Below are 27924 nucleotides of genomic sequence, written 5' to 3'. Positions count from 1 at the left end.
CCCCGCAGCCCCCGCAGCCCCCGGCGCGACCTCGGCCCCGCGGCGCCGGCCCCATGGCTCCCTTCGGGCGGAGCCTGCTGCGGACCCGGCACCGGAGCAGGTGAGGCGCGGCGGGCGCCCCTCGGGGAGGCCGGGCCCCGGGGGGGGGGGGGCGCTGGCCCGGGGCGGCCGGGGCGGGGTCGGCGCCGGGGGAAGCGCGGTGGCGGCCGCGGGGCTCGGGGCCGGGCAGGCCGGGAACGTGCCCGGAGGAGGTCGGGGCCCGGGCGCGGGAGGCTCCCGGCAGCTGCCCCCCCCCCCCCCCCCCGGGCGTTTTCCTGCGATTTAACTTTGATTCCTTTTGCTGCTTCAGGCCTGCAGTGCGCGTGGTGGAAATGTGCTAAATACGGGTTTTTCGCTCTTTCTCCCTCTCTCTGTTGCTGTGTCTCCCTCACACAACACACAGAGTTTTCTTGAGCCGGTAGGTGTGTCTCAGTCCCATTAAATATTTTAGTAACACCCCAGTGTTACTTTTTTTTTTTTTTTTTTTTTTTTTTGTGCTAAAACCATGTGAGGATCATTTTGGACACGGGGTTTGGTCTTTTAATATATTTATTTGGGGAATAAGGGCTTTTCCATAACTCTCCTCTCCATCATGCTTGTTAGTACTTGTCAGAATTTACTCAGGGTAGATTTCAAAGCATCCAATTACACGGTAGGAAGTGACACAATTATTTCAGAGTGTCTGCAAGATAATTTGTGGTGATACAACCTAAAAGTCCATCTTTACATTTGGTGCGCAGACGGCTGCTTGAAAAATTCTGTTTTTAACTCATTCCAGATGCATTCATGATTCAGTTGATTGTTTGCTTAAGAAGCCAGAACAATAATGAGTACCATGAAACTCCCTAAACCAGTTCTATTTGCTAATAATTTGGTAACGGATCACAAATATGGCATTTCTTGTACCTAGTGAGACTACGCTAAAATAAAGGATTCTGGCTGGATATTCTTTAAAAACATGTTAATGATGGTGGTTGAAAATAAGTGTGTATTTTAGTCGGGTCAGGGCATTAAAACTATCCCAAAAGTCTTTCCTTGCCAACAGAAGACACTTACTACCTCTTTTTTTTAAAGAAATTTTTTTTGAGACTTACTACTTCCTAAATGATTGTTCAGTAGCATTATTTTTGAAGTATGTTGGTTTAAATGCCATCAAAAAAATATTAAAATTACTGGGGGCAAAGTTCGTGGTCTTACAAAACAGATGATGTTTCTGGCATGCTGATCCTTCTAAGCGTACTCTTACATCTTATAGTTCAGGGCTGCTTCATGTATGTGTGTTTTTGTTTTTGATTATTATTAATTCTAGAATTCTGTAACTGGTATGCCAAGAACTTTGTGGTGCGCCCCTGTGAGTTTCCCTCAGGGAGGTGCATGTCTACTTCGGTTATTTCAATTTTGCCACTGTGCCATCTACCCACAAAACTGGCTTTCATCCAGGGAGGTAAGTATACAGTTTTTAATATGAGAGCTTCTATGCAAAATTTTAAAATAATGGAGAGAACAATAAAAAATGAGGAGTTCAACAGTATTTCAAGTTTCTCTGAGAAAATGGAATGGTGCTCCCGGCGGTGATGCTTTATTAAGAACGTGTTTTGATAAAAGCGGTAATAGTGAGGTTATGTAGAAGTTGCTCTGATCCTTGAGTGCTTCCCTTTACAAATTTGTATTTTTCCACCCTTAAGAAAAATGTAAGCCACAGCAGCGGTCAGAGAGATAAAAATATGGGTATCTCAAACTAAGGGGTACAGAAGCCGCATGGTGTATTGAGATAGAATTAATGTGTATTTTTTTTTTCAGTGTCCAGTATTTGCTATACAGGAGGTATTTTTATTTTGTTCTATTTTTGCACCTTCTCAAAGGTGAAACTGTAGATAAAACTTAGTGACATGATTACATCTATCTATTTTGTTTGCTGGGTTCCATAATTATTTGAATAATCTTATTTGGACATATAAAAACTATCTTTCCTTAAATGACAGGTGATTCATCCTTTGATTGTAAATGCAATTGACGATAGGACATTTATCTGATAACAGCTAAGGCATTCCTCAAATATATAGTTTAAAACTCCTTGTAGAATGTAAAGGAAGAATTTGAGAAACGCATTTGTCTATCTTGCGATGTATAATTTACACAAGTAAAGGAGCTACTTGAACATCATTGCATCTTTGTCAGCAAGGGAAAAAAATGCAGATTACTAAAAGGAATAGTAGGAATTCGAGATCATAAAATTTTGACAAAGTTTATTTATTGAACTTCTCTGCATCTATTCTCTTTCCGTCTTTTCAAAGTCTGAGGCATGAAATCTTCTAGAAAATACGGCTTTAGAGAGAGCAGTGCCCTCTCTAGTCACCATTGTGTTTCTATGCCTAGGACGGTGCCTGGCATATTATGGACCTGTGATGCAGTTATTTATATGATGTTGTAAATTAAATTATAAAACATAGTTGCTATTTTATTCTCTACTCAGTGTCTGAGCTCAGCTGGTATTGTATACAAATGAATACTTCTTAAAGGATTGGTTGACATTTGATATAATCCAAAACCCAAGGAAATAGATAAACAATTTTATGGATTTGGACGCCGAGTTAATCCTATTCCACTAGATAATCTTTTTCTAAAATTTAAGAAGCATATAAATAAAAAACTGGGAAACAGTCTTTAGGAAATTTGAGAATAATGCATAGCCGTGAATGATTGTATTTTGGCACACAAAACTGGTATGCTTTTCATTTCTAACTTTCATGTAAATAAAAGAAATGGGGCCAATCTAGGATCCTTTATGTTTATAATCAGAATTAATCTTTTAAAATTTTCTAATTGTAATAACAGTGCCACAAAGGCTTCATCAGAAGGAAGAATTAAGTTTTGCGGTTAGGGTAAAAGTTGTGGGCAAGATGGATGTTTTCTCTGAAATTAGAAATATGGTGTTTTGTGAATTCTGCAGAATGGAGAATTGTTGTGTACTATTTTGTCTAACCTCAAATAATACTTAAAATGTCCCTGAAATTGGATTGAGAAATGTCTGATATTTGAGTACGTACATCTTTTTAGTTCCCAGGAGTTTCTGAAAGAGATTTTCCCTAATGATACTTGGTAACTTAAGTAGTTATTAGTTGGCAGCAGATAGCCCATTAGGAACAATGACTGGAATGCTCTATCTCTGGCAAAACTACACCGAGGGCAGTGAAGGCCGTGAAATTGAGCTCTAGGTTAAATCTTGAATTGTTACCCCAACTGTAAGCCAACTTAAAAATCCACTACATAAGATGTTGTATTATGTACTGTATTAATTCATGAAACATGTCAAGGCGATAAAGGTTCTTAAGTGGACTTTTTGAAAAAAGAATGTTTAAAAGTTTGTAGCTGGTTAACAGTTTTATTTATAGAACAACTTTATTACCCGGACTGCATAACTTAGAAAGTTTGGATGTTATTTGATTGGCATGTAGTTCCAGGAGATCTGATGATAGCTCTAAAAATTCCCTAAAAATGGGGCTGTCTTCTTTTAATTTTAGTTCTGAAAATAGAATCAAGTTGGGTAGTGGCATGTATTTACCTCCTCCAGAAGTATGTAGGTTCCAGTCCTTGATAGTTAATCTTTGTCTCTAGCAAATTGGCTTTCTAAAATGAGGAAATATGTTATCTGTACTATGTGTATGTGGAAAAGAAAAATTCAAAATGCTTCTGTGCTCTAATGTTCTTTAATGTATACTTGCCTCGGAATTTTTAAAGACATCTTTTTGGCAAAACACGTACAACACGTACTAGCTTTTTAAAAAGCTAGACTGTGATTCCATTTCTGTGTAACCTGTTGTAATTCTGCTCCTTCTAGAGAAAGTTTGCGTATTTGTTGATTATCATTTAAGAAAAATTACTAAGGTGAATGGTCACCCAAGGGCAAAGTAATTACTTCATGTAAATGGAATAGAATCGTGGGTATGTGTTGAGCACTGGAGGCGAAATGCAAGGTATTTCAAGAATAAGAATGACCAGTGAGTATTAAATATGCCAACAAACAAGGGAAGTTATCCTCAAAGGTTTCTATCTGCAGGTTAGAGTGGCCTCTGTTTTGATAAAGTGACATAAGATATCTATAAAACATTCTCATGAGTATACTCAGTGAGAGCAGGGACCTTACCCGTCTTGTTCCTTTTTAGATAAGCAGTGAATAGCTTCTCAAATATTTGTTGATTGAATAAATGAATTCAACATATACTCTTCAAATATAGCTGGTCCCCATACAGTACGTGGGTCAGGGTACATCGGTACATTTATGTTGACTGGATGCATAGGTAACTGGAATGAATCCATAAGTTCAAAGTGGACCTCCCATTATTCCTGCTCTTAGGCGCAGCTCCTCCTTCCTATCAAGGGCCATATCTGATAAATAGACTTTACTGGGCTTTTGATAGAAAACAAACCAAAAGAGCAGGATAGCTCATCTTCTCAAGAGATGCTCTTCCTTCCTTTCCTGTTCCAAGCATGTATATCAGTGAGGTTTGGCAGGTGGTGGTGAATGGCTACTATAGATGCCACCACTAAGTGTGGAACATCTTCTTTTGAGATAAGAGGGAAATATGATTAGCAAATATTTGTTTTCTTACATGATACGAGGATCTGTTCTCTTTGTATAAGATAATTATACTTCATGAGACAAAGGGATATTCTAGAAATAGGCAGAAAAATATCTTGGCTAAGAATTCCAGCAGACATTAGGTTATATCTCAGATATACCATTACTAATCATGTGCCCTTGGGCAAATATTTAATCTTTTTAATACAACCACAACAATAATAATAGCATACAAGGGAAAATCCAAGTTTGGCAGTTAGAGGAGGGTTGCTTTTTAATACACAATTATGAATAAAAGTATTACTAAGGTGATTTTGGAAAAGACAACTGTACAAATGAGGCAGTCCTTCTGTTTAAGCTTCATTAGCTTCAGGGTAAGTCCACCTCTGCTAATACTTCTTAGAGCACTATGTGCTCTGAGTGATTTACACAATACATAAAATAATGTTGTGAAGAAGGTACTATTATTATTTTGCCTGTTTTACATTTGAAGCCATTAAGACTGAGCAGTGCAATAATTAGTAAGTGGCAGAGGTAGGATTCAAATCTGTGCCTTTAACCATTATTGCATATGGCCTATTTAGGACTTAGTTTTCTCATCTCTAAAACAGAGTTAATCCTAAACCATTAGTATGAGATTAAAGCTAGTTATATTTAAAGGACAGCACAATATTAGAATAGTAATACAAGCTCAATAAATATTCACTCTTTGTTTAGGCCTATAGGATTGAAATGCGATGAAGTATATCTAAGTTTTTAATATTTAGACATGGTATATTTTGGTCTTTGAAATGTCAGCAGAACTTCTCTATCCCCACTGATCATTTTTCCTCCTTAGATTTAAAGAGGTATATTATAAATTACTGACTATGGTTAGAATGAGTCTATCAGTGTTATATAAAACTATCTTTTGATCTTGACATAATATTTGAATTCTAAATTTTTTTTTTTAATTTTTATTTATTTATGATAGTCACACACACACACACACACACACAGAGAGAGGCAGAGACACAGGCAGAGGGAGAAGCAGGCTCCATGCACCGGGAGCCCGACGTGGGATTCGATCCCGGATCTCCAGGATCGCGCCCTGGGCCAAAGGCAGGCGCCGAACCGCTGCGCCACCCAGGGATCCCAATATTTGAATTCTGATAGCTTTTAGGCTTAATCCTCACACCTCTTTTGAGCCAAATTTTTAGACCATTAACGATTTGGCAATGTGTAGCACGCCATAGTTTAAGGGATGTTTCCTTATGTGTCCTTGAGGAGTTTTTATAAAAAGAAAGGATACATAATTTAATTTTTTTAGTCTTAGATTTATCTAATAAAATGAGAGATTGAATTCGATTTTTATTTTTTTAATTGTTTTAAAGATTTTATTTATTTATTTGAGAGAGAGAATGAGCGAAGAATGCACATGCGAGAGAGAGCACTAGTTGGGGAGGGAGAGGAGAAGCAGACTCTAAATGGGGGGGGGGGGGCTGGAACCCGAACCATGACCTGAGCCAAAGGTAGATGCTTAACAGACTAAGCCACCCAGACACCCCTGAATTAGATTTTTAAAGTCCCTTTAATTTCTAAGGTTCTATAATTCTAAAATACCCACTGCAGAATAGAGTTTAATTCTCTTGTCTTGCTTGTTTACCTTTTCAAGATAACTTATGAAAGAGAATTAAAAGATGTGGACGCCTGGTGGCTCAGTGGTTGAGCCTCGGCCTTCAGCTCAGGCTGTGATCCCAGGGAGCCTGCTTCTCTCACTGCCTGTGTCTCTGCCTCCCTCTCTCTATGTCTCTCATAAATAAATAAATCTTTTTTGTTTTTTTTAAAGAAAGAAAATAGAATTAAAAGATAGATTTTTTTTTATGTGTAATTTTATTTTACCCAAAACATGATGCCTTGCCACATAACTCCTACCATGAAAGGTAGTATTATGGCAAAAATCAAATGTTTATTTCCAACTTGATTAGTTTATAAATTATAATATCTGGGAATTATTGAGAGTTTGCTGTTTGCTATGCAGAATTTTAAGCTTAATAACACAAGTATAAGAATATTAGGAGTAGCTGTCTTTTTATTTCAGTTCTTCAGGCCTCGTGGACTCTCTATTTGGTATTGTACCAGACATGCAAAGACACAACCTCATTCCTAAGAGATTAAACTAATTGAGAGAACAGCAGTGTAGTTAAATATCTCAAGCATGAACTTTCTTCCAAATCACTCTTCCATGGGAAACTATCTTTGACAGGATAGGTAAAATCACAATCTTTATGAAGCAATTAAGAAGACGAGAGTATACTCTCTTGCAGTTGTAGAAGGCTGTTCCTTTGTACAGTAGGTGCTCAATAAATGTTTTTGATTGCCTCTAAGAAGAAGTCTATGAAAGAGGAGTACATGGAGGTAAAGGAAAATAAAAGGAGCATCATCGTAATTAGATAGCATTTGTTAAACTCCCACAGTGAGGGGACAGGCTTGGACAAGAGTAGGGAACACAATACGATGCATAAAAATATGTAGGAGGGGGCTGAATCACACGGTGGTAAGTCTGACTAAGATACAGGATAATCAAGAGATAAGGATCAAGAAGCAGGTGGAAATGGGGTCAGTTTGGCAAGATTCCATAATCTCAGCTGGGTTGGTTTAAAAAAAAAAAGAATTTACAATTGAGGAAGTATACAGAAAAATTTTAAAGATATGTGTATATAGTAGTATTAGACTTACAGTCAAATAGTGGCTGATGTTCCTTCTAATAATCATATTAATATTTTAAAGATTTTATTTATTTATTCACAAGACAGAGAGAGAGGCAGAGGGAGAAGCAGGCTCCCCTCGGAGAGCCTGATGGGGGACTTGATTCCAGGACCCCAGGATCATGCCCTGAGCCAAAGGCAGACACTGAACCACTGAGCCACCCAGGCGTCCCCTAATAATAATATTAAATTGGTCAGTTTACATCAGTTTGTAAAATGGGGTTATTCTATTTTGTGGACATTTTTAACTTTATTAATGCAGATAGTGGTCCAACTTTAGCTAAAGTTTTTATGCTCACTGATTATGGTACACGATGGCTGAGGCTTCATGACGGACTGCACAGTGTAGGCTTGTTCTCAACCAATGACTAGGATGTTTTTTAGCCACCTCGGATACCTTCGGCTACTCTAATGCTCCTCATTCACTCTGATGGTTTTCAATCCCTTTGGAATTCCCTAAAGTGATGGTCCAACTGAGGGTACTTATGATCCAGGGACAAAGCATTAGTCTGGGGAGACCATAGTCTTTCATAGGAGATAGAGCTCGAGGATACCTATTTTTCGATCTGCAGCTAAGGAGCTTACATTTGCCTGGAAGCCATGAGGGATGCTCTTGAAAAACCGTGGGTGTTTCCATGGGGTAGACATATAATAACTGCAATCTCCTATGAAGAAAAGAGTTGTACACAATTAGGAAAAGTACTTGTGAGGCTATTGTGGACCTGAGATGCCATCTTTTTTTAATAGTGCCAAGAATTAGGCATTTTTTAGCAGAAGATTTTAAACTATTAGCCTTGGTTTCTTGACCATCTGTTCTCCTACTCTGATAATGAAAGCCAAGGAATTTCTTCCTAGAACTATTAATGATAGGCATGAAACTTAGGCTATGTTACTTTTTAAAAAACTGTTGATCATCTTTAGTGGTTCTACCTTTAATTAGGAGAACTTGATGTGATCACAGTCTCCAGGATTAAGTGAAATGACAACTTGTGCTATATAATACTTTCCACAGTCCGAGCATACTGCTGTTTTATCTGCCTTAGCTTCTAAAAACAAACCATTCATCAACTATCCCGCTTTGTCAGATTTGGCATCTACTTATATTTATTTGCCTGTGCTGACTCAAGATGATGGTTATTTGATGATTTTTAAAAAAATTCAGAAATATTAGATGAACCACATATTTGGAGGAGGATGAAAGATTAAAAATGAATCAGATATAGGCTATATCTGAGATATACAGACATACATAAATAATTAAAATATAAGGCAGGCATTTTAAGGTATCAATAAAATTCATGCATTCAACAATAAAATTTATTTACCTTGTAATATGTGCTAGATGTTTTAGGTGCTGGGGATAAAATAGCGGGAGAGATAGTCGAGATCTCTGCTCTCACTGAACTGATGGTGATGGGGTGGATAGGCAAACAACAGACAATAAATGAACAAGACATGTCAGATGGTGATTGTTGTTAAAAGTCATTATGGAAGCAGAATTTATAGGAATTCAAAACTGAGTGGATGGGGCAACAGAAAATATCGGGATGAGAAAAAAAGAATCAATAATAACTATAATTTTGAGTCTCAACTGGGAACATGATTGTATCATCACAAAGAACAGAAAAAATGGCACAGGTGATTTTGGGGAGGGAACATCAGGGTGAAGAGTGAAAAATGCAAGGTGTAATTTGTATGTTCCCAAATATTCCACCTCCAAACACCTGGTGTTTGGACACATTGCACCTGAGATAGGACTGTGAAAGCAGCCTTTCATCCAGCCTACTCTCATACCTCTGACGTCCATATGGGACTGATTAATATGGATTGTACTGCACCTGGAACAGGGCTTTAAAGGCAAAAGACTGGTTTCCTAGTCAGGGCCTTCGAGCTGACTAATCCTGTGCTAAACCCACTCAATCTCCGTGAAGCATTTAGCATCCATCCTTTTAGTGATCCTTTAATCATTACCTGTGGTCTAAGTTACTTCCAAGATGGCCATCACTTCCAAGATGGTCCAAGAGATTGTAAATTTCTTCTGTTTAGAGACTACAGGATCCCTATATTCCCTTGGAGAGTCATACATAGAATGACGTGGATATGGGAGTTTAAATAATGTCATAGTATTTAGATAATGTATTCTCGATTTTTGGTGCAGGTAAATCATCTAGGTCAGCGGTCAGCAAACATTTTGTGAAAAGGCCACATAATTAATATTTTAGGTTTCTTGGACCATGATATCACTACCTCAACTACTAAACTCTGTCAATGTAGTATTGGAACAGTTGCAGACAATCCATAATTAAAAGAGCATGACTGTATTCCAATAAAACTTTACTTACAAAAATAGGTGGTTGGGACAGTTGTAACTACCAGGCCCTAGTTGACTGGCAAATTCTCATTGCTTACTTCCCCCAAACGTACTTCCACCTCCATGCTGCAAAACATCAAACAAACATTTAGCATCTACTATGTTAGGCACTTAGGCTTTGTAGATGAAAGATTCAGTCCAGGACCCAACTGACAAACTAGAGAAAGAGAAAAGTAGAAAATGCTGTTACTGAATGCATCAAGAAAGGGCACCCATTTCCATCTGGGGTGGAGGCAAGGGGGTTATTCAGAGAAGGAAAGGGAATTTCCCTAACAGAAGGGACATTTGAAGAAGAGCGTGAGCCAAATGGAGAAGAGAGAGAAAGGGTAATTCAGGCAAGGAAATAGGTTACAAGAAAAGCCCGGGGTGAAAACAAAACATGAAATCTAAAGTGATAGATGACAATCCTCAGAGGGTTATCAGTAAATTAGGGATAGCTAGTTATCTACATATTAATGTGCATATTGACAAGTGCTTGCCTATGATTTGGGGGCATCCGGTCATGGAAGCAATCCTAGGAGTAGGCAGGAGAGAGAGGGAGAGGCAAAGACAGGAGAGGGGGGAGACAGATTTAAAAAGGACTTAGAGACCATTTAAAGACTTTAATAGGGACGCCTGGGTGGCTCAGCGTTTGAGCATCTGCCTTCAGCTCAGGTCATGATCCCAGGGTCCTGGGATCAAGTCCCACGTCGGGCTTCCCACAGGGAGCCTGCTTCTCCCTCTCCCTGTGTCTCTGCCTCTTTCTCTAGGTCTCTCATGAATAAAAAAATAAAATCTTAAAAAAAAAAAGACTTTGATCAAGGAAGATATAGAGGGAGATTTGTAGTTTTAAAGGAGCAGACTGGCAATATTCTGGAGCACAGATGTGAAGTGAGCAGAAGTTTATAATGAGACCGTATGTAATAGCTTACTGCAGTAATCTGTTGTGAAACAGAGTTGTCTGAATCATAATAATCGTGGTAGACATAAAGGCGCATATTTAAGACATTTGGGGGAATGAATAAAGCAGACTTACTGACTGGTTGTTAGAGGGGAATGAGACAAAAAGGAACCTGGGAAGACCATGGTTTTCAAGCTTGAGAGAAAGGATGGGTGGACCGCAATCACATTCTAGAAGGCAGATGGAAGAGTTTGGAATCTGAGAGAAGAGGATGATGAATTAGTTTTGATCCATCAAATTTGAGGTTCCTGTGGATTATACCATGTAAAGATGAAGTAAACAGGCAAAAAAGGAAGTTGGGAATGCAGGTCCGGAGCTCAAGGACAAAATATTTAGATTTGAGAATATCAGCATACAATTGACTAATAAAGTTGTTGACAACATTAGAGTCACCCACTAAAATGAGTTTAGTGAGACAAGAAATGAGTCACAGGAACCAAGGGGATGCCATTTGTATAGTTATTATTACTTATTGCATAATAAAACTTCCTAAAGTTAGTGGCTGAAAACAACACCTTGTTATTTGTCTTGATTCTTTTTAGATTTTTGTTATTTTAAAATATTTTATTTATTTACTTACATATTACTTGTTTATTTTGATTCTGTGGGTAAACTGGGGGAGGTTTTTCTTCTGGTTTCACCTGGGCTCTCTCAATGAAGGCCTCGGGTTGGCCGAGGTCTAGGTTCAGATGGGACAACTGAGAAGGCTCTCCATATGGTCTTTCATCTCAGGCTTTTTCATCAAGCAGCTGTACCAGGACAGCATTCCAGGAGGAAGAAAGCAGAAGCTGCAAGACTTCTTGAGGCCTGGAATCCAGAAATTGCATACATGGTTCTTACCACATGCTACTGGCCATGGCAAGTCCCAAGGTCTATTCAGGGAGGAGGAAATAGATTCCACCTCTTGATGGAAGACTCTGTGGCCACCCTGCATGACACCTACATTTATTGAATGTGCAGAGGAAGCAGAGCCTGGGCGGGATCTGTGAAGGAGAAGCTAGAAAGGTAAAGCAAGAAGCTTCGAGGGTGAAATCCAGGAGTCAAGACGTGGATTGCTTCAAGAATGGGAAGGAAAGATCACAATACATAATGTTGCAAAGAGGTCAAGTTGAATCAGTTCCAGGGTGCTGGGTTTGGCAGTTAGGAGATCTCTGACAAGCCTAAGAAGAAACGTGTCTGTTGAGGGTGGGTGCGGTGGAAATCACTTTATGGTCACTTTATGGTCACTTTGTGGTGGGCTCTTGTAACTGAAAAGTGGAGAATTAATGAAAGTGACTGTGGATTGCTATTTGAGTTTGTGAAGGAAAGAGTTGGTGCAAATGTGTGGCCAAAATGATAGTAGTTACAATGTGACAGGAAAGTGGGAAGGACCAGGGGAAAAGGTAGAGGATGAAAGGAGTTTAAAAGGGGATACATTTTAGGGCAAAGTTCTAGAGAAGGTGGAGGCAGTGAGATTCAGAGCATATGAAAAAGTTTAAAGTTTGGGGAAAGCAAATGGATATATGATGCTTTTGACCTGGATGACCACTGTGTTTCTCTTATCAGTGATACTTTCAAGTATCTGCTTTTTTAAACAAAATGACATGACAAGCCCCAGTATATTCCTGCTTCTACAAGGTAGACATCTTTTTGTTGCTCTGCAGGTAATTTATTTGTGACTAATGCAAAGAGCTGATTATTTCAGATGAAGCTTCCATTTGGAAGTCACATATTATTATAGAGTATGTTCAGAAAGTGAAAATCAGGGATAAAGGAGCTCATCTTGTGTTTTTAGCTATCCTACTGGATAATGTAAATTCTTACATATTTTTAGTGCCATTCAAATGCCAACAGATTTCAGAATCCATTTAGGGAGGGAAGAGTAGGTGGCTGCAGGCAGGTACAAGCTAAAAAGTCACCATCATTAGGAAATATCTTCCACTAAGTAGGCAAAACCTATTATGGATTTAGCTGCCCACAGGAAAACCCATGCTAATAGTTGGCATAACTACAACTGTCATTAAACTAAATATTCAGGCTAGGGAACTTTCCTTTAATAAGTATATGTATGGTTTGTTATAAAATATTTCTCTCAAAAGTACAAATAAACAAGGAAACTTGAGGTATTTGCCAGGCACAGGTGACACTGGGAATTGAGCCTAAGAATCTCCAATGAGATTAGATATTTGCTCAGCATTTCATCTGGTAAATACTACGTGTTAAATATTTACATTTTTTATTAAATCAATTTCCGGAATCTGAACTAGGAGCTTAATTTACTTAACCCCCAGTTGTCTCCAATACACATTCTTTACACATTCCTTTCCCTTTTCTCTGTTTATGGGATTTATATATTACAGCTTACCCTGCAATTATGTTACGTGGAGGGTTTTTCTTACCCTGCATGTCTGGCTTACTTCCTAGGAGATTAAATTGGCATTAGTAGAACATAAAATTTGTGATTTCCGTGTGTGTGTGTGTGTGTGTGTGTAAATCCTTAACCTCTTTGCCTCAGTTTCCTAATCTGTAAAATGGGTTTAACAGTAGGACCCATCTGGCAGGGTTGTGATAAAAATGAACTGAGTTAATGTATATAAAACATTTAGAACAATGCCTGGCACATACTAAGCATTCAAGAAAGTGAGCTACTATCCAATGTACCCTTCATGCACACCCCTTTTCTCCTTAGTCACGTCACTATTTTTTGAGTACCTGTCCTTCTACCATCAGGTCCACACATAATCATGTGAAATCACAATTTGAAGGGGTCTTCTTTACAGTCAAGATCTAAAGTATTTTAATTTGTTTATTTATTTATTTTTACATAAACTCTACTCCCAATTTGGGGCTCAAACTCATGACATCATCAGGATCAAGAGTCGCATGCTATACCTACTGAGCCAGCCCAAGTACCCTTCTAGACAAGATCTCAATTGGCATATTGCCCCAAGTTAAATCTCTTGAACCTCTTTTATTTAATCAGACTTTCTTCAAAGAGTTACAGGACTGGATAATGAACTGAAGACATTGAGGCCAATTACTATGCCTTTATTATTATTTATTAAATATGACTTAAGTTTTATGATTGTTTTTTAGTTTTTGGAATTTTATACTATATCGGTTCAGAGTCTGTCTCATGATTTTCAATAATGTTTAAGATGGTCTTGAATTTTTAGAATCTAAGTGCAGCTTTTCTCCTTCTGAGCTACATGACAAATTCCTGAACATAAGGATCATCGTATCTTCTCTATCATTTTATCCTCAGCATTTATTCACATTGGCTAAAACTACAGTTTCATTAACAACTATTGAAACAAGTTATAAAACTCATAAGACCGTGATTCAGAATGGACAAGTTGTTTGGAAGATAACTAATTTGGGATGGATTCAATTACTTTTGCATAGAACTTAAAAAAAAAATACATTTAAGCTTTTATCCTTACCCAATTTTGTCTTTAGATTTCTGTTTGTGTTTGGGTCATTCCTTTTATTACAAAGTTGCCCATTCATATACAAAATATAAATTTTTCTCTTTTTTTTTTTTAATTTATGATAGTCACACAGAGAGAGAGAGAGAGAGAGAGAGGCAGAGACATAGGCAGAGGAAGAAGCAGGCTCCATGCACCAGGAGCCCGACGTGGGATTCAATCCTGGGTCTCCAGGATTGCGCCCTGGGCCAAAGGCAGGCGCCAAACCGCTGCGCCACCCAGGGATCCCAAATTTTTCTCTTATATAATATTGATGAAGCTAAGTAATTTATTAACTAAACTAATTATAGTTGTACTGTGATAATTTTGATTATGGGGAAAAGATGCTATTAAATTTGGAAGTATGTGGTATTTTTGTTTGAAAATAGCATGTGATTTGAATGTTCAGCATCCAGACTAATTATTTATGGCATCCTCAACATTTTAAATTTTATGATTGGCATGAATTTGGGCTTGTAAACTCAAAATTAGTTCATAACCTTTGGTATGGAACTTAATTTGGCAGACTTGCTTTTTATCATCATCCATCTTTATTCTTCAATGAATTATGTGCTTTTATTCAAGGAAATGTGAATTTTTACAGGGTATTGTCAGGTTTGAGCCTGAGATAAATGTGCTGAGTTCAAATTTCTCTTCTTAATATTGTCTTGTAGCTCCCATTTCCATTCATCATTTCTGAAGCTTGCATTGTTGGGTTATTCTATCTCCCAGTATTATTTACTGATATGTTTTTAATATGAGTGCCACATCTAGTGAGCTATACATTGAAGGGTCTATTTGATTGGATGTCATACAATGTGAGAGTCATACCTCTCTCTAGGGTAAGATGTTTTGAGAAAGAACTGCCTAAGAATGGTTTTCATAATTTCATAGCCATCCATCTTTTCTATAAAAAATACATTATGAGGCACTAAACCTGCTTTCTGCTGGATCAGAATCTGTGCAAGAACTAAGTTTTTTTCTCTGTTTTGCTATCTTGGATTTCATTAATCAGGATACAGGACACAAAAATGAATTGCATATGTATTCATGTTCATATGTTCCTCACTATAGCGTTGAATTGCACAGTGATATCAGGATAAAATTAACTTCTATCTTTTGAGGAGTATAAATGTTTTGGGGTTTAATAAATAACTTGAAGGGAATAGGTTGTATTATGAATGAAGAAAATACACAGGAGACAGTTCTCATTTCCTTATGGAATGAGAAGTTTGAAAAGCATTTATTTACTTTCACCCTCATAGAAAAAAACATATTATGACAATATCTTTGCTTGACCAAAGGTTGGTAAAATGTAGAACATTCACAACCCTTGCTTTGTATTCGGCAATCAGCACAAAGCCCCAGATTTGTAAATATAATGTCATCTGCCATTTCATTTGAGCAATAGTGACTTCTGGACAGTATTAAAATTCAGGGTGTCTTCTAAATAACCCAAGCAAGACAGTGTTTTGTTCAGTGTAGTTTTATCCCTAGGGTAGTTTTAAAGGCTATTTCTGACTTATCTAGACATTTTACGTGCCTACAAGGCCCCCTGCCTTGCCTGGGCACTAGAGATATTTTCTCTCATTTCCCACGGTTGTTTCTGGGAATTTCCCTTTCTTTTCTTTTTTCTTTTTTCTTTTTTTTTTTTATTTTGAGAGAGAGCAGGAGCAGGGGGAGAGGCAGAGGCAGAAGGAGAGGGAGAAGCAGACTCCCAGTGAGCAGGGAGCAAGGCTTGATCCCGGGACCCTGAGATCATGACCCCAGTGGAAGGCAGTTGGGTTAACCAACTGAGCCACCTGGGGGAGCCTGGGCTCAGTGGGTTGGGAGCTTCCCTTTTATCCTGTAAAGACTAAGGTATTGTTGGGCCAGCTCCTGGGGGGCTTGGTCAGTTAAGTGGCTACTTTTCGGCTCAGGTCATGACCTCCAGGTCCTGGGATTGAGCCCTACATCATCTCATCAGGCTCCCTGCGCAACAGGGAGTCTTCCTCTCCCTTTCCCCCTCCCCCCACCTGCTCATGTTCTCTCTCTCTCTCTCAAATAAATAAAATCTTAAAAAAAAGAAAAAGCTAAGATATTGTCTTGACCTCCTCTTCTCTCAAACTCTGGGTCCGTTCCTATTTCTGGTCTTTGTCCCTTCTGTCAGGGCAGAAGAGATTGCAAAGTAGTAAGAGAGCAACACAAAAGCCCCTTCTACAGACTCCCATCTCCCAGCACACCGCTGACACTGTGCTGGCCTCTTGACCATTTCCTTCATGTCATAGGTATTCAACTATTATTTCTTAATGAAGAACAAAGATTTACTAGTCCTGAATGGAAATTAAAGATTTACTAGTCCTAAACTAAAATTAACCCTGTTCTGAATGTTTGTGTTTCTATTGGATCTAAATGCAGATATCAATATTCCTTAGGACCGGTTCTGAGATTAACAGAGGGAAATCCAGTTGGGCAGGATTAATAATAACAAACATAAAACAGGCTGTGGGGTGAAAGGAGAAAAAAATGTTGTGTTTGTATTCCATTAAGGAGAATGCCAACTTTCATCATTTATTTTAGAGTACTTAAGATGGGAAATGTCTCCTTTGTTTATTATTTCTGTTTTCATAAATTTTAGTATTAGATTTTCCAAGAAGATGCAAAAAAAAAAAAAAGGGGGGGTGGTAAAAGGTGAAGCTTTGTAGTAGTAAATCTGGAACACAATTTTTCCATTGCACCACTATTAACATTTGTGGCTGGATAAGCTTTTACTGCTAGACAACTATTCTGTGCATTGTGGGATGATTATGTTCCCAGACTCAACACACTAGATGCTAGTAGCACCCCTGGGCTCTAACATAAAAATCAAAAATGTCTCCATGTATTGTTAATATCTCCTGGGGTGGGGGGGCCAAAATCACCCCTGATAGAGAACCATTGGTTTAGAAGGAAGGAATCTCCAGTTTAAAAAATAGGTAATAGGAATAAGAAGGAAACAGAATAGTGTTTGAGCAATGGACCAAGACTGAGATACGCCCCCAAAGCTCCACAGTTCTTCATCTTTCATACGGATGGATCCTTCCGTCAGAATGTTCAGGCACAGGTACCAGCAATAGCTGGGAACTGAAAAAGTTCTAACTATTGATTTCTAAGCATGGAATATGGTTCCCAAGAGATATAAGCAATTAAAACATTTCACGGAGTCACTCCTATACATAGCAGCTAGCTTGTGCCAGTATCAGACTTTCTGGGCTGACCTCCGAAATAGTTGTAATAGAGGTTCTATGGAAAATTTATTTGCATGTTCAAATATTTTCCATAAATATCTATAGACTGCATTCTAGTGATCATATACTGGGTTTTAAAAGCATATCTTGTAATGTAATTCTTAATTAGTGAATTATCATTTTAATGATTCTTATTGGTTTGAAAAGTAGGCCTCCATATGAAACATTTGTCCTAATAAGTTTTATATGTCAACTTTCAATTAAACTTTAATGTTAATATACACTAGGGATAAATGTTGCTCTTTGATTTTTTCCCTGTACCCCAACTTCAGCGTCCTTTTCCTCTGGACAACTGAATAAAGATGGCCACAGTTTATCCATTTATCTTCATTTTTCTCTGCTTTCACACAGAGTCTTTTCTCAGGAAATATGTATTTCCCGAGATCTTCAAATTGTCACTGTAATATCGTAGTAAGTATTTTATCTTAACTCCAGATTTAGATAGTTAATTTATCCTCTGATGCTTTGTGCATAATTACTCAGTGGAAGTGTGTTGAAGAAATATTTGGGTGTATTAACATTGCATTTGTAATTACAAGCCAACTCAGTTCTGTGTCATTGTTTTTGTGGTATTAAAATTAATTATCAATGGAGAAATATTTTCAATTTCATAATTGACAATAGAGTGAAGGCAAGAAATCCAATATTTAATTTTTATTATTTCAGAGTGAATATGGAAAAGTACCCGTAAGTGAAGTTAATACATGTTGTTTAAGAGTTTTATTTAGCATATAAATCTTATTTTTCTGATGATATTCCAAAAAAGGTAAACAGTGAATTATGAAATAGTTGAAATATATATATATATACACACACACATATATGTATATATGTATTAGTGTATTGAACCTCATTAGTACAATTTTAATCAAAATCAGAGGATTATAAATCAGAGAAAGAATAAAATCATTCTTGGCTTATCTGTGATCCAAAGATTCTATTAATGATGCTTTAAAATGTCTCTTATTGACCAAACAGTTATGTTACACTGGAAGTACACATGCAAAAAAACTGATGAGTTGAAACAGGTGAAAAAATATAGTGAGGCAGGTTGGAAAATATTTGTAAAATAATATTGTTAACTACCATAGCAAGGTCAATAAGATTGCTGAATGGGCATACTAAAAACACTCCTCCCCTCTCTGCTTTAATAACAGTAATTTTGTTATTAGTGTTAATAACCTATATTTACCCAGTAAATTTTTCACAGTTCTCAAAGGTCTCTTACTCATTCTGTTATTTAATATTTGCAGCAACCTTATGAAAAATGCGAGTCAGATATTGCAGTATTACAGTGAAGGGTACAGAGGATTGGAAAATGAATGGATAGAAACTTCATCAGAGGCCATATTGTAAAATAAATACAGTTTTCAAAGTTAGAGGTCTGTTTAAAAAGTAGATTTTAAACATGATGAATCTTTTACTAGGTATGGAAGATTTATTATGGAAATTCATTGGTCATTACTTTTAAACATATTCAATCTAAGGGCAGAACTTTTGAAAATTATCTGGTTTGAATGATGGTTGTAAAAATCCCTCAAAATATTTAGAGATAAATGACTCAAGAAAATATAAAGATGTTTAAGGTAGACTTAAGAAAATGGAACAAGTGAGACTGTGAGGTTGCTATTAAGGCACTAATTTGCCCATACATAATGTGGAAATAATAGTATCTTTAGGTGTGCTTAATGACTATTAGGGTTACATTATCCACATGGGCTGAAAAGTAGCAGATATCTATGGGAGGCCACAATACACAAGCACTTAATCTTCCAAAACAAAAAAGGTCCCAACTGGGATAGGGGTATGGAAGTATTGGGGAATTGTCACCTACATCATCATTATTATTCGACGAAGGGTACCAAAGGATTCCCTGATCTCTGCCTCTCAGTCTGCTTCGCCACTATAGTGTAGGGCTGAAGAAGTTACAGGTCATGTGTCATCCTTTCTTACAGACCCAGAGCTCATGTTTCCAGAAAATGGAACAGGGCATAGGGATGACTCTTAAGAAAACAACAGTAAGGTCTGAATATATATTATGTGATCTGTCAGCTAATGCCGGTGCCCAGGCCTGTCAGTAGTTTTTTAGTATTGCATCAGAGTAAGAACAAGATTAACAAGGAAAAGGCACAGAAGAAGATAACACATTCTTGCACACTTTTCTCCATGACTGGCCATTGGGAAAAGTCTTCCCTTGACCAATGGAGTATTCTAATGGGACATTAGAGTTCCATTCCTGTCAAAGGCAAATTTATAAAATAATGTTCCTAGTAAAAAAGTAGTGTATTTTATGATTTTTTTCTCCAACTTAATCCACATATCTAAATGATCAAACTAGGGATGCCTGGCTGGCTCAGTCAGTAGAGCACGTGACTCTTGATCTTGGGGATGTAAGTTCCAGCCTCATATTGGGTTTAAACATTTTTTTATTTTTTATTTATTTATGATAGTCCCACACAGTGAGAGAGAGAGGCAGAGACACAGGCAGAGGGAGAAGCAGGCTCCATGCACCGGGAGCCCGACGTGGGATTCGATCCTGGGTCTCCAGGATTGCGCCCTGGGCCAAAGGCAGGTGCCCAACCACTGCGCCACCCAGGGATCCCCTCGTATTGGGTTTAGAGATTACTTAAAAAATTTTTTAAAAAGAGAATCATCAAACTAATAAACTTGTTTTTACATTGCACTCTGGAGCCTACTTTCTTGCTTGGGTTTGAATCCTCAATGCACCTCGAACTGTGCAAGTCATTAAAAACCCCTGTGCTTTAGTTTCTTTATCTGTAAAATGGTGATAATATTATTACCTACCTTATTATCCTACCTTGTGAGGATTAAATGACTTGAGACTTGATATACGCAAGAGCTTAGAACAGTTTATTAAATGTTTTATGGCCGATGGTTATAATCTTTAGTGTTATTTATTTTTAGTAGGATATTTTTTTAGTTTAACCATGAATACTAAAAAAATAGTATAAAATAAAGATGTCCTATGTTCTTAGTTTTAATGTAATAGCTATTGGCATTATCTTATAAGCTTGACAATTACAACAGTTACTCCATTTTGTTATTTTTACCATTATTTATGCAAATTACATATTGAAATACTTGTAATTTTTAAAAATATTTTATTTTTATTTATTCATGAGAGACACAGAGAGAGGCAGAGACACAGGCAGAGGGAGAAGCAGGCTCCATGCAGGGATCCCGATGTGGGACTCGATCTCGGGACTCCAGGATCACACCCTGGGCTGAAGGCAGGCGCTAAACTGCCGAGCCACCCAGGGATCCCCAAAATAGTTGTAATTTAATATAAAGTAAGTGCATGGCGCATGGTTTACTTCTTTTCAAATTATGCAATTTGAAAGGTAAACTTCCAACACCTGCATAAAGTAAAAAAAAAAAAAAAAAGTTAATTTTGAGTATCTCGTATGCATGATCCAAACAGATGAAAGTAATGATTAATTTAGAAGTAATTTGTGCTGTAGAGCCATAACACAAACAGTAGTTACTTTAAGTGCTTATTTATTTTTGCTTAGAATGTATTTGTGTGCTATTCCTCTACTAATTAAAATATGAAATAATTCTATTGTTCTAAATTCTATTCTACCCACTTGTTGCTGCTTAGAATTATTGAATGATGAGTTGTAAATATTATCAAATATCACATTATTCAATGCTGGCTCATTAAATGTTAAATATTTTATAAGAGAATAATTACAGCCCCGTATGACTTTTTGAATAATTATTTATAAAATTTTGGTAGAGTTGGATATTTAAATTTGGAGGGTATCCTTTTTTATTTGGTGTCATTGATTTGTTCTTTCACTGTTAGTAGTCACTCTATGACCTCAGGAAAGTCAATAACCAAGGTGTAATAATTGGGCATTTAAAATAAAGATAATCCTGCAGGATTAGTCACTATTGGTACTAAAACATAAACACTATAAATTCTAAGTGTTAAAACATTCTAGAAGCCAGGGAAAATTTCTTTCATATAATACTTCAAGAATCATATGCTTTGAGGGTGCTACATAAATAAAGTAACTTTCACAGCAAGCCAATTACTATTTGAAAATCTTGTCTCCACAAATCATATTGGATTATAATTCAGTATATGTCATTTCTTACCATTCTTTTAAGGAGATATTATGAAAGACAGGGTCAATTTGATTTACGCTCATGATGGAAATACAATCATAAAAATTCTCTACAGGGAATAGCCTAGAAACCACTGAACTTTCTTCTTTTACTACCTCTGTGGTTTTTTCTTTTCTTCAGAAAGCTGATTTTTCCCTGCCCCTCTGTGCTACAAAGGAGATTACAATCAAGTCTTTACTTGTATATACGTCCCACCTCTGACCACTTCCTAATACCTCTGCTGCTAAAACCCTAGTCCAGGCAATTCTCTCTTTTTTAGATCTCTGCACAAGGCTTTCAACTAAGCTTTCCTGCCTCTGCTTTTGCCCTCCCCCCCCCCTTTTTACACCCATGCCATTAAACAAGCCAGATATACCTAAAGTATAAATTTGATCATAAATCTCCTTTGCATAAACCTTTCTCATGGCTTCTCCGTAAAACTGGAACAAAATCCAAATGCCTTATCCTGGGATATGCATTTCTGCTAGATCTCATCACCTTTCATTCGACCGTTCCTCCAGCAACAATCCCCACCTCCACTACCCTCAAGTCTCCCAACTACATTCTCATTCTTTCTGTCTTTAGAACACATGCCTCATGACCCTTGCACTTCTGTTCACTTTTAGAATTCTTCCCTTAGATCTTTGATTGCCTCCTCAAAATTTATGCCCCTATTCAAAGGTCATCTTCTTAGAGAAGTCTCTCCTAAATACTCCGAATAAAATAGACTTCTCTTTCTTCCAAGTCTTTCTCTGTCTCTTTACCCTGTTTAATTTTGTTTAGTATTTACCACTACCTGCTATTACAATAATCATCTGTGTTGTCTTCTCCTTTGTGTACTGCTGTGTCTTTAGTATTGTCAGACATGTCTGGCATATGGTTGGCATATAATAAACATCTGTTGAACGAAAGTATGGCTGTTTTCAATAATGGGCTGTTTTTTAGCTCTATGACTCTACTATCATCCCAGCATTCCTACCTATGCTTCCATCGTCTTTCTCTGGTCCTAAGGCTCCAGGCAAAATGGTCGTATTTTATCTCTTTTTATTCATCTCCACTTTGATTATTGTCTTAACTCTAGCCATTCTGATCGTAGTTATATTGTGGCTGACTTCTGTAGATAAAATAGCCTCAGTTGTCTTTGATGACAGTTTGCTCTTTCCAGAGCCCACCAGGGAATAAAAGGAATTAAGATATTTTCCAATTTTTTTCTTGCAGTAAAACTTCTGATTCATATGTAGTCTCAAGCTCAAGATACATCTCTCATTAAGGATAAAATCTGGAAAGAGTATTAAAGTTAAATCATGTTTCTGAGCTTACACAGGTGATGACAGAAATATAATGTACTTTGTTTTTCTTTTAGATCTCCCACTAAAGGCATGGATTCAGAGGAGAAGGAAATTGTGGTTTGGGTTTGCCAAGAAGAGAAGATCGTCTGTGGGTTAACTAAACGCACCACCTCTGCTGATGTCATCCAGGCTTTGCTTGAGGAACATGAGACTACATTTGGAGAGAAACGATTTCTGCTGGGGAAGCCCAGTGATTACTGCATCATAGAAAAGTGGAGAGGCTCAGAACGGGTTCTTCCTCCACTCACTAGGATCCTGAAGCTTTGGAAAGCTTGGGGAGATGAGCAGCCCAATATGCAATTTGTTTTGGTTAAAGCAGATGCTTTTCTTCCGGTTCCATTGTGGCGGACAGCTGAAGCCAAATTAGTGCAAAACACAGAAAAAGTGTGGGAACTCAGTCCAGCAAATTACATGAAGACATTACCACCAGATAAACAAAAAAGAATAGTCAGAAAAACGTTCCGGAAACTGGCTAAAATTAAGCAGGACACCGTTTCCCATGATCGAGATAGTATGGAGACATTAGTTCATCTGATCATTTCCCAGGACCATACTATTCATCAGCAAGTCAAGAGAATGAAAGAGCTGGATCTGGAAATTGAAAAGTGTGAAGCTAAGTTCCACCTTGATAGGGTAGAAAATGATGGAGAAAATTATGTCCAGGATGCATATTTAATGCCCAGTTTCAGTGAAGTTGCGCAAAAGCTGGACTTGCATTCTGATGAAAACCAGATTTTGGAGGACCTGACTGAAAATGACGGAATCGTACACCTGGAGGAAAGATTAGCATATTACCGAATGCTCATTGAGAAGCTCTCTGCTGAAATAGAAAAAGAGGTAAAAAGTGTTTGCACAGAGATAAATGAGGACGCAGAAGGGGCAGCTGCAGGTGAGCTTGAAAGCTCCAATTTAGAAAATGTCAAGTGTGATTTGGAGAAAAGCATGAAAGCTGGTTTGAAAATCCACTCTCACTTGAGTGGCATCCAGAAGGAGATTAAATACACTGACTCATTGCTTCAGATGAAAGCAAAAGAGTATGAATTCCTGGCCAAGGAGTTTAATTCACTTCATATTAGCAACAAAGATGGATACCAGCTAAAGGAAAACAGAGGGAAGGAATCTGAGGTCCCCAACAGCAGTGGGGAGGTTCCCTCCTTGACTCAAAGAGTATTTAACTTGTATACAAATGACACGGACTCAGACACTGGTATCAGCTCTAACCATAGTCAGGACTCAGAAACAACTGGAGGAGACATGGTGCTATTGTCAACATAATTTGACTGGCTTGTCTCTGACCTACCTTAATGTTCATGTTTGTTTAATAGGAAACTTTATTTTAGATGTCACATTCTGAGAACGATGTAAATCATGTTAAGTATTCAGTAGCTAATACAAACGAGAAAATTTATTTTTGATTTAAGAGTTCTAAAGTGACCTAATTATTACAAGTTCAGACGGTGAGCTGTTTATTAGGAATGCAGCACAAATAGCTTGCAGGTGTAGAACAGAAATAATTTGATGGGAATTATAATCTCTTACAGTTTCTTTGAGAAATGATTTAAGCAAACAGAACCAGTTCTTAATATTGCAGTCAATATATTGGAACTATTCACGTGAACAAGTAAAATCAAAAATGCGCTGTAACATATTTTTTCAAAGCTGTATTATTGGAATTTTTAAGTCTGTAAAGTACATGACAGCTATTCTGTTGTAACTGTATGAATTCAAGTCTTGGTTCTTCCTGTTGATACTTAGAATGCACTTCATCTGTGTCACTTTCTGAACCCCTCTACCTGTTTTAAGATGACGAGACGTGGGAAGGGCTGCCCATGGGACATGTATATAGATCTAGCAGTGGATTGGATGGGGGTTACAGAGGAGAAAGAACCATGTTGTTAAGAACTAAGTCTGGGCTTTCTCTGACAAAGCAAAAATCTTCTGATCGAACAAATGGTGGGAGCAGGTTCGTTTTTTGAGTGAGGTGTGATGTGGGTTACAGAGAAAATCACAGGGTCGCAGTCCTGTTTATTTACACCCTGTCTACAAAAGTCCAAGAGAGGCAACTTGTGGTCCTTTGTGTGGGTAAAACAGAGTTCTGTATACTCTAAGTATTAGCATTTTGTCTCTGAACCTACAAAGGGGAACTCACATGGACAGAAACCTTTTATTCTGTTACACTGGAATTCAGATTGTCTCTGTAGATCTTCAGCTAAGGTGCAAAAAAAAAAAAAAAAAAAGATTAGCTTTAGCTCTAACCCCACTCCTCCCCCAAGGATGCTAGTAAATATCCAACAAACTGAACGGATAATATAGGATAATTTAGATCCTACCTTGAGTGACACTCATTAGAGTGCCAAACTAGGCTTGGTTTTACCTGGTGTTTAGTTAGGAAGTTTTCCTCCCTCTCTCCCTTCTCTGCTTCTTGCCAGTAAACACATGACGTCATCATATTGTAAACAGTTTTATTGTACTGTTAAATAAATATCACTGTGGTTTATTTTTTCTTTAAGACACTTTTCCTGTATGTCAGTGTCCATGCAAGTAAGAATATTATTTTACTTAAGTTTTCATATGTGGATATGGTGAAGATTTGTTTTTCTCAGTCCTTTTTATTCCCATTCTTACTGTAGTGCATGTTTTAACTGAGTTTCCTATTTTTTCATTTCTCCATCCCCCAGACTTTTCACCAGTCTTTGGGAAAATATTCAGAATGTTTAGGATTTCACTTTTGGAGAGCATCTATCTGTGTTATTATTTCTCACACCTAAGATAATGCTAAGGCTTCGGTTGAAATTGGCTAGTAGAGAATGTAGGAATTTCAGGGAAAACATATTGATTAAAAAGTAATAATGTTAACATTATTAATTTAAAAAAAGAAGGGAATTGAATAGTCATCTGAGAAAGGGAAGTTTATTTGCCAAATATCTCATTAAATCATTCAACAATAGGGCAAGTTATTGATAAAGTCATTGTTCACTTCTGGGGATTAAATTCATAAGATTGTCATTAGTGATAAACCAATTGCAATGTTGAAAGCAATCTCTTTGGATTACTCTGGTGAGAAAATAATGAAAAGAACATTACTTATATGCTATAAAATTTGATTACTTATCTGAATTCAGAAGAGGTTCTGATAAGAGATCAGACTGGACAGATAATTTCATTTTAGAATCTTTGAATTAACTTCTGCTTTTATATAGTTAAGTACAGTGATACATTCTAAGGACCACTCCTATATTTTTACAATATGTTATATTATAAGCTCTTGTCAGAAAGCAGAACCATTGATTTTTAAATTCACTTTAGAATTTCTATTTGTTTTTTAGTTACACAAATGTATTTGTGCTTTTGATTCATGAGAATATTAAATCTTCAGTTACCATGCTGAATCTTTAATTTAGAGTAATATATTAGTACAGATATAAGGCAACTACAATTGCCCTCATCTCTGGATACTGAGCTATTCTTTATTAAATTGAGAATTTGAATTATAAATATAGAACTTGACCTAAGCTTTAATGTTTAGTTTTAATTATGTATAGAATCTTTAAAGTGTTTATAAATTTTTGAGTAACCTAACAGGTTAACTATGAAATTGCTATATGCAGCTAGAAGTAGCAAACCAAAGCTGACTATTCTTCCTTCTTGTAACATCTTATATTTTCATGGACTGTACTGTGTTCATTCTCCCCCTCGTAATGCCTTTTTTCCCCTCCATCCACCATACATGGAAACCTACCCATTTTGCTTTTTTAACATGTTATGTCTTCTACGAAACACTTATTCCATTTAATCAGTTGTAATATCTTATCTCTGAGCCTACAACTATTTTAGGTGTACTTTTCATAGAGGAGCACTTATATTACTGCTTAGTTTATATTTATTTATGCACTTACCTAATTTCCCTTGCCCAATGTATTTTTTACTGTTTTATTACTTTGTTTTCTGTCTTATTAACTGTAATCCCTCCAATCAACCTCTTTACCTCTTTGCCCTTCAATTTTTGAATTGAAATGGTAAATTTTAGAAGGCCGCAGCCATTTAAAAAAATCATTTCTATGTGTGATAAATGATGCTCATGAGTTTTATATGTAAATATGCATTTTAGCAGACTTAAAAGAGTAACAGTAATTCTACTTATGAATTCTTTAGGGGAGGCACTAAATCTTTGTGGTATGAAAAAAATTTTAAATTGGTAAATTTTTTATTTTAAAGTCAAGGTTACTGATTTAAGGCAATGCAAATATTACCTTTTAAAGGGCTCTCAATGGTTAAATTATGGTATTTTCCTTTGCATTGTATGCATGTAGGAAAAAATATATTATCCTGCATAATATATTGAATTGAATGGAGTTGAATTTTAAGTAGTAGACACAAACTTTCAAACAATGTCCTAAATGAAATAATCTATTTTATTTTCTCTAACTCAAAAAAATAAATGTCCTCTCAGTGTATTGAACCTATTCTAATCTATTAAATTTTTATTTTTATATTATTTAAACATTGTACGTGACAAAATATACTTCTGTGGCTGCATTTTATAGTTTTTCAAAATAGGATTGTTGTTTTATTTAGAATGTATTTTTCTAGTTGACAAAAGCAATATCTTTTAATCCAGATATAGATTTTTAAAAAATATTTAGGCTATTTCTTCTCATACTACCTGACTGGTTTAATAAACCTGATGTAACAAATATAAAATATATATCATTTCTTCAAGTGTAACTAATCCAGAATAATAAAAGAAATAGTTGTATCCTTTCATGTGATATTGCTTGTCTTTCTGGGTGTGTTATTTGACTATATTAAAAATAAATTTTATATTAGAATTATATAATTGTTGAGCTAACTTAAACAAATTAAGATCAGGTATTATTTCATGAGAATATATAGCAAATAAGACCTAATAAAACTTTTTATTAGGTTTCATACATATCTGTTTCAATTTGTCATGAAAGCATGTCCTTACTTCTATACTAAATGACTGTTTTTATGAGCTGGTATCTTCCTTTCCAGAATGAAATCCATTTCAGTGTAATAATATTCAAGTGCA

The 27924-nt window shown here is 36.7% G+C and overlaps 1 protein-coding gene across 5 annotated transcripts; it reads left to right on the top strand.

Annotated features, from left to right (window-relative positions):
* Positions 1 to 27640, top strand: RASSF9 (Ras association domain family member 9). 5 transcript variants are annotated; one of them, XM_077845706.1, is made up of 3 exons: positions 355 to 457; positions 1349 to 1483; positions 22886 to 27640. In XM_077845706.1, exon 3 carries the CDS (start codon positions 22902 to 22904, stop codon positions 24144 to 24146), a length of 1245 nt encoding a protein of 414 aa, XP_077701832.1. In that variant the 5' UTR covers positions 355 to 457; positions 1349 to 1483; positions 22886 to 22901; the 3' UTR covers positions 24147 to 27640. The 5 variants fall into 5 exon arrangements, with proteins under 5 accessions (XP_077701830.1, XP_077701831.1, XP_077701832.1 ...); XM_077845704.1 differs by lacking the exons at positions 355 to 457; positions 1349 to 1483 and adding an exon at positions 1 to 100; XM_077845705.1 differs by lacking the exon at positions 1349 to 1483 and having other exon boundaries at positions 319 to 457.
* The last annotated feature ends 284 nt before the right edge of the window (positions 27641 to 27924 follow it).

The sequence above is a fragment of the Canis aureus genome, chromosome 13 (assembly GCF_053574225.1).
Source record: "Canis aureus isolate CA01 chromosome 13, VMU_Caureus_v.1.0, whole genome shotgun sequence".
Classification (NCBI taxonomy): domain Eukaryota; kingdom Metazoa; phylum Chordata; class Mammalia; order Carnivora; family Canidae; genus Canis; species Canis aureus.
This window is presented reverse-complemented; position numbering and strand designations above follow the sequence as displayed.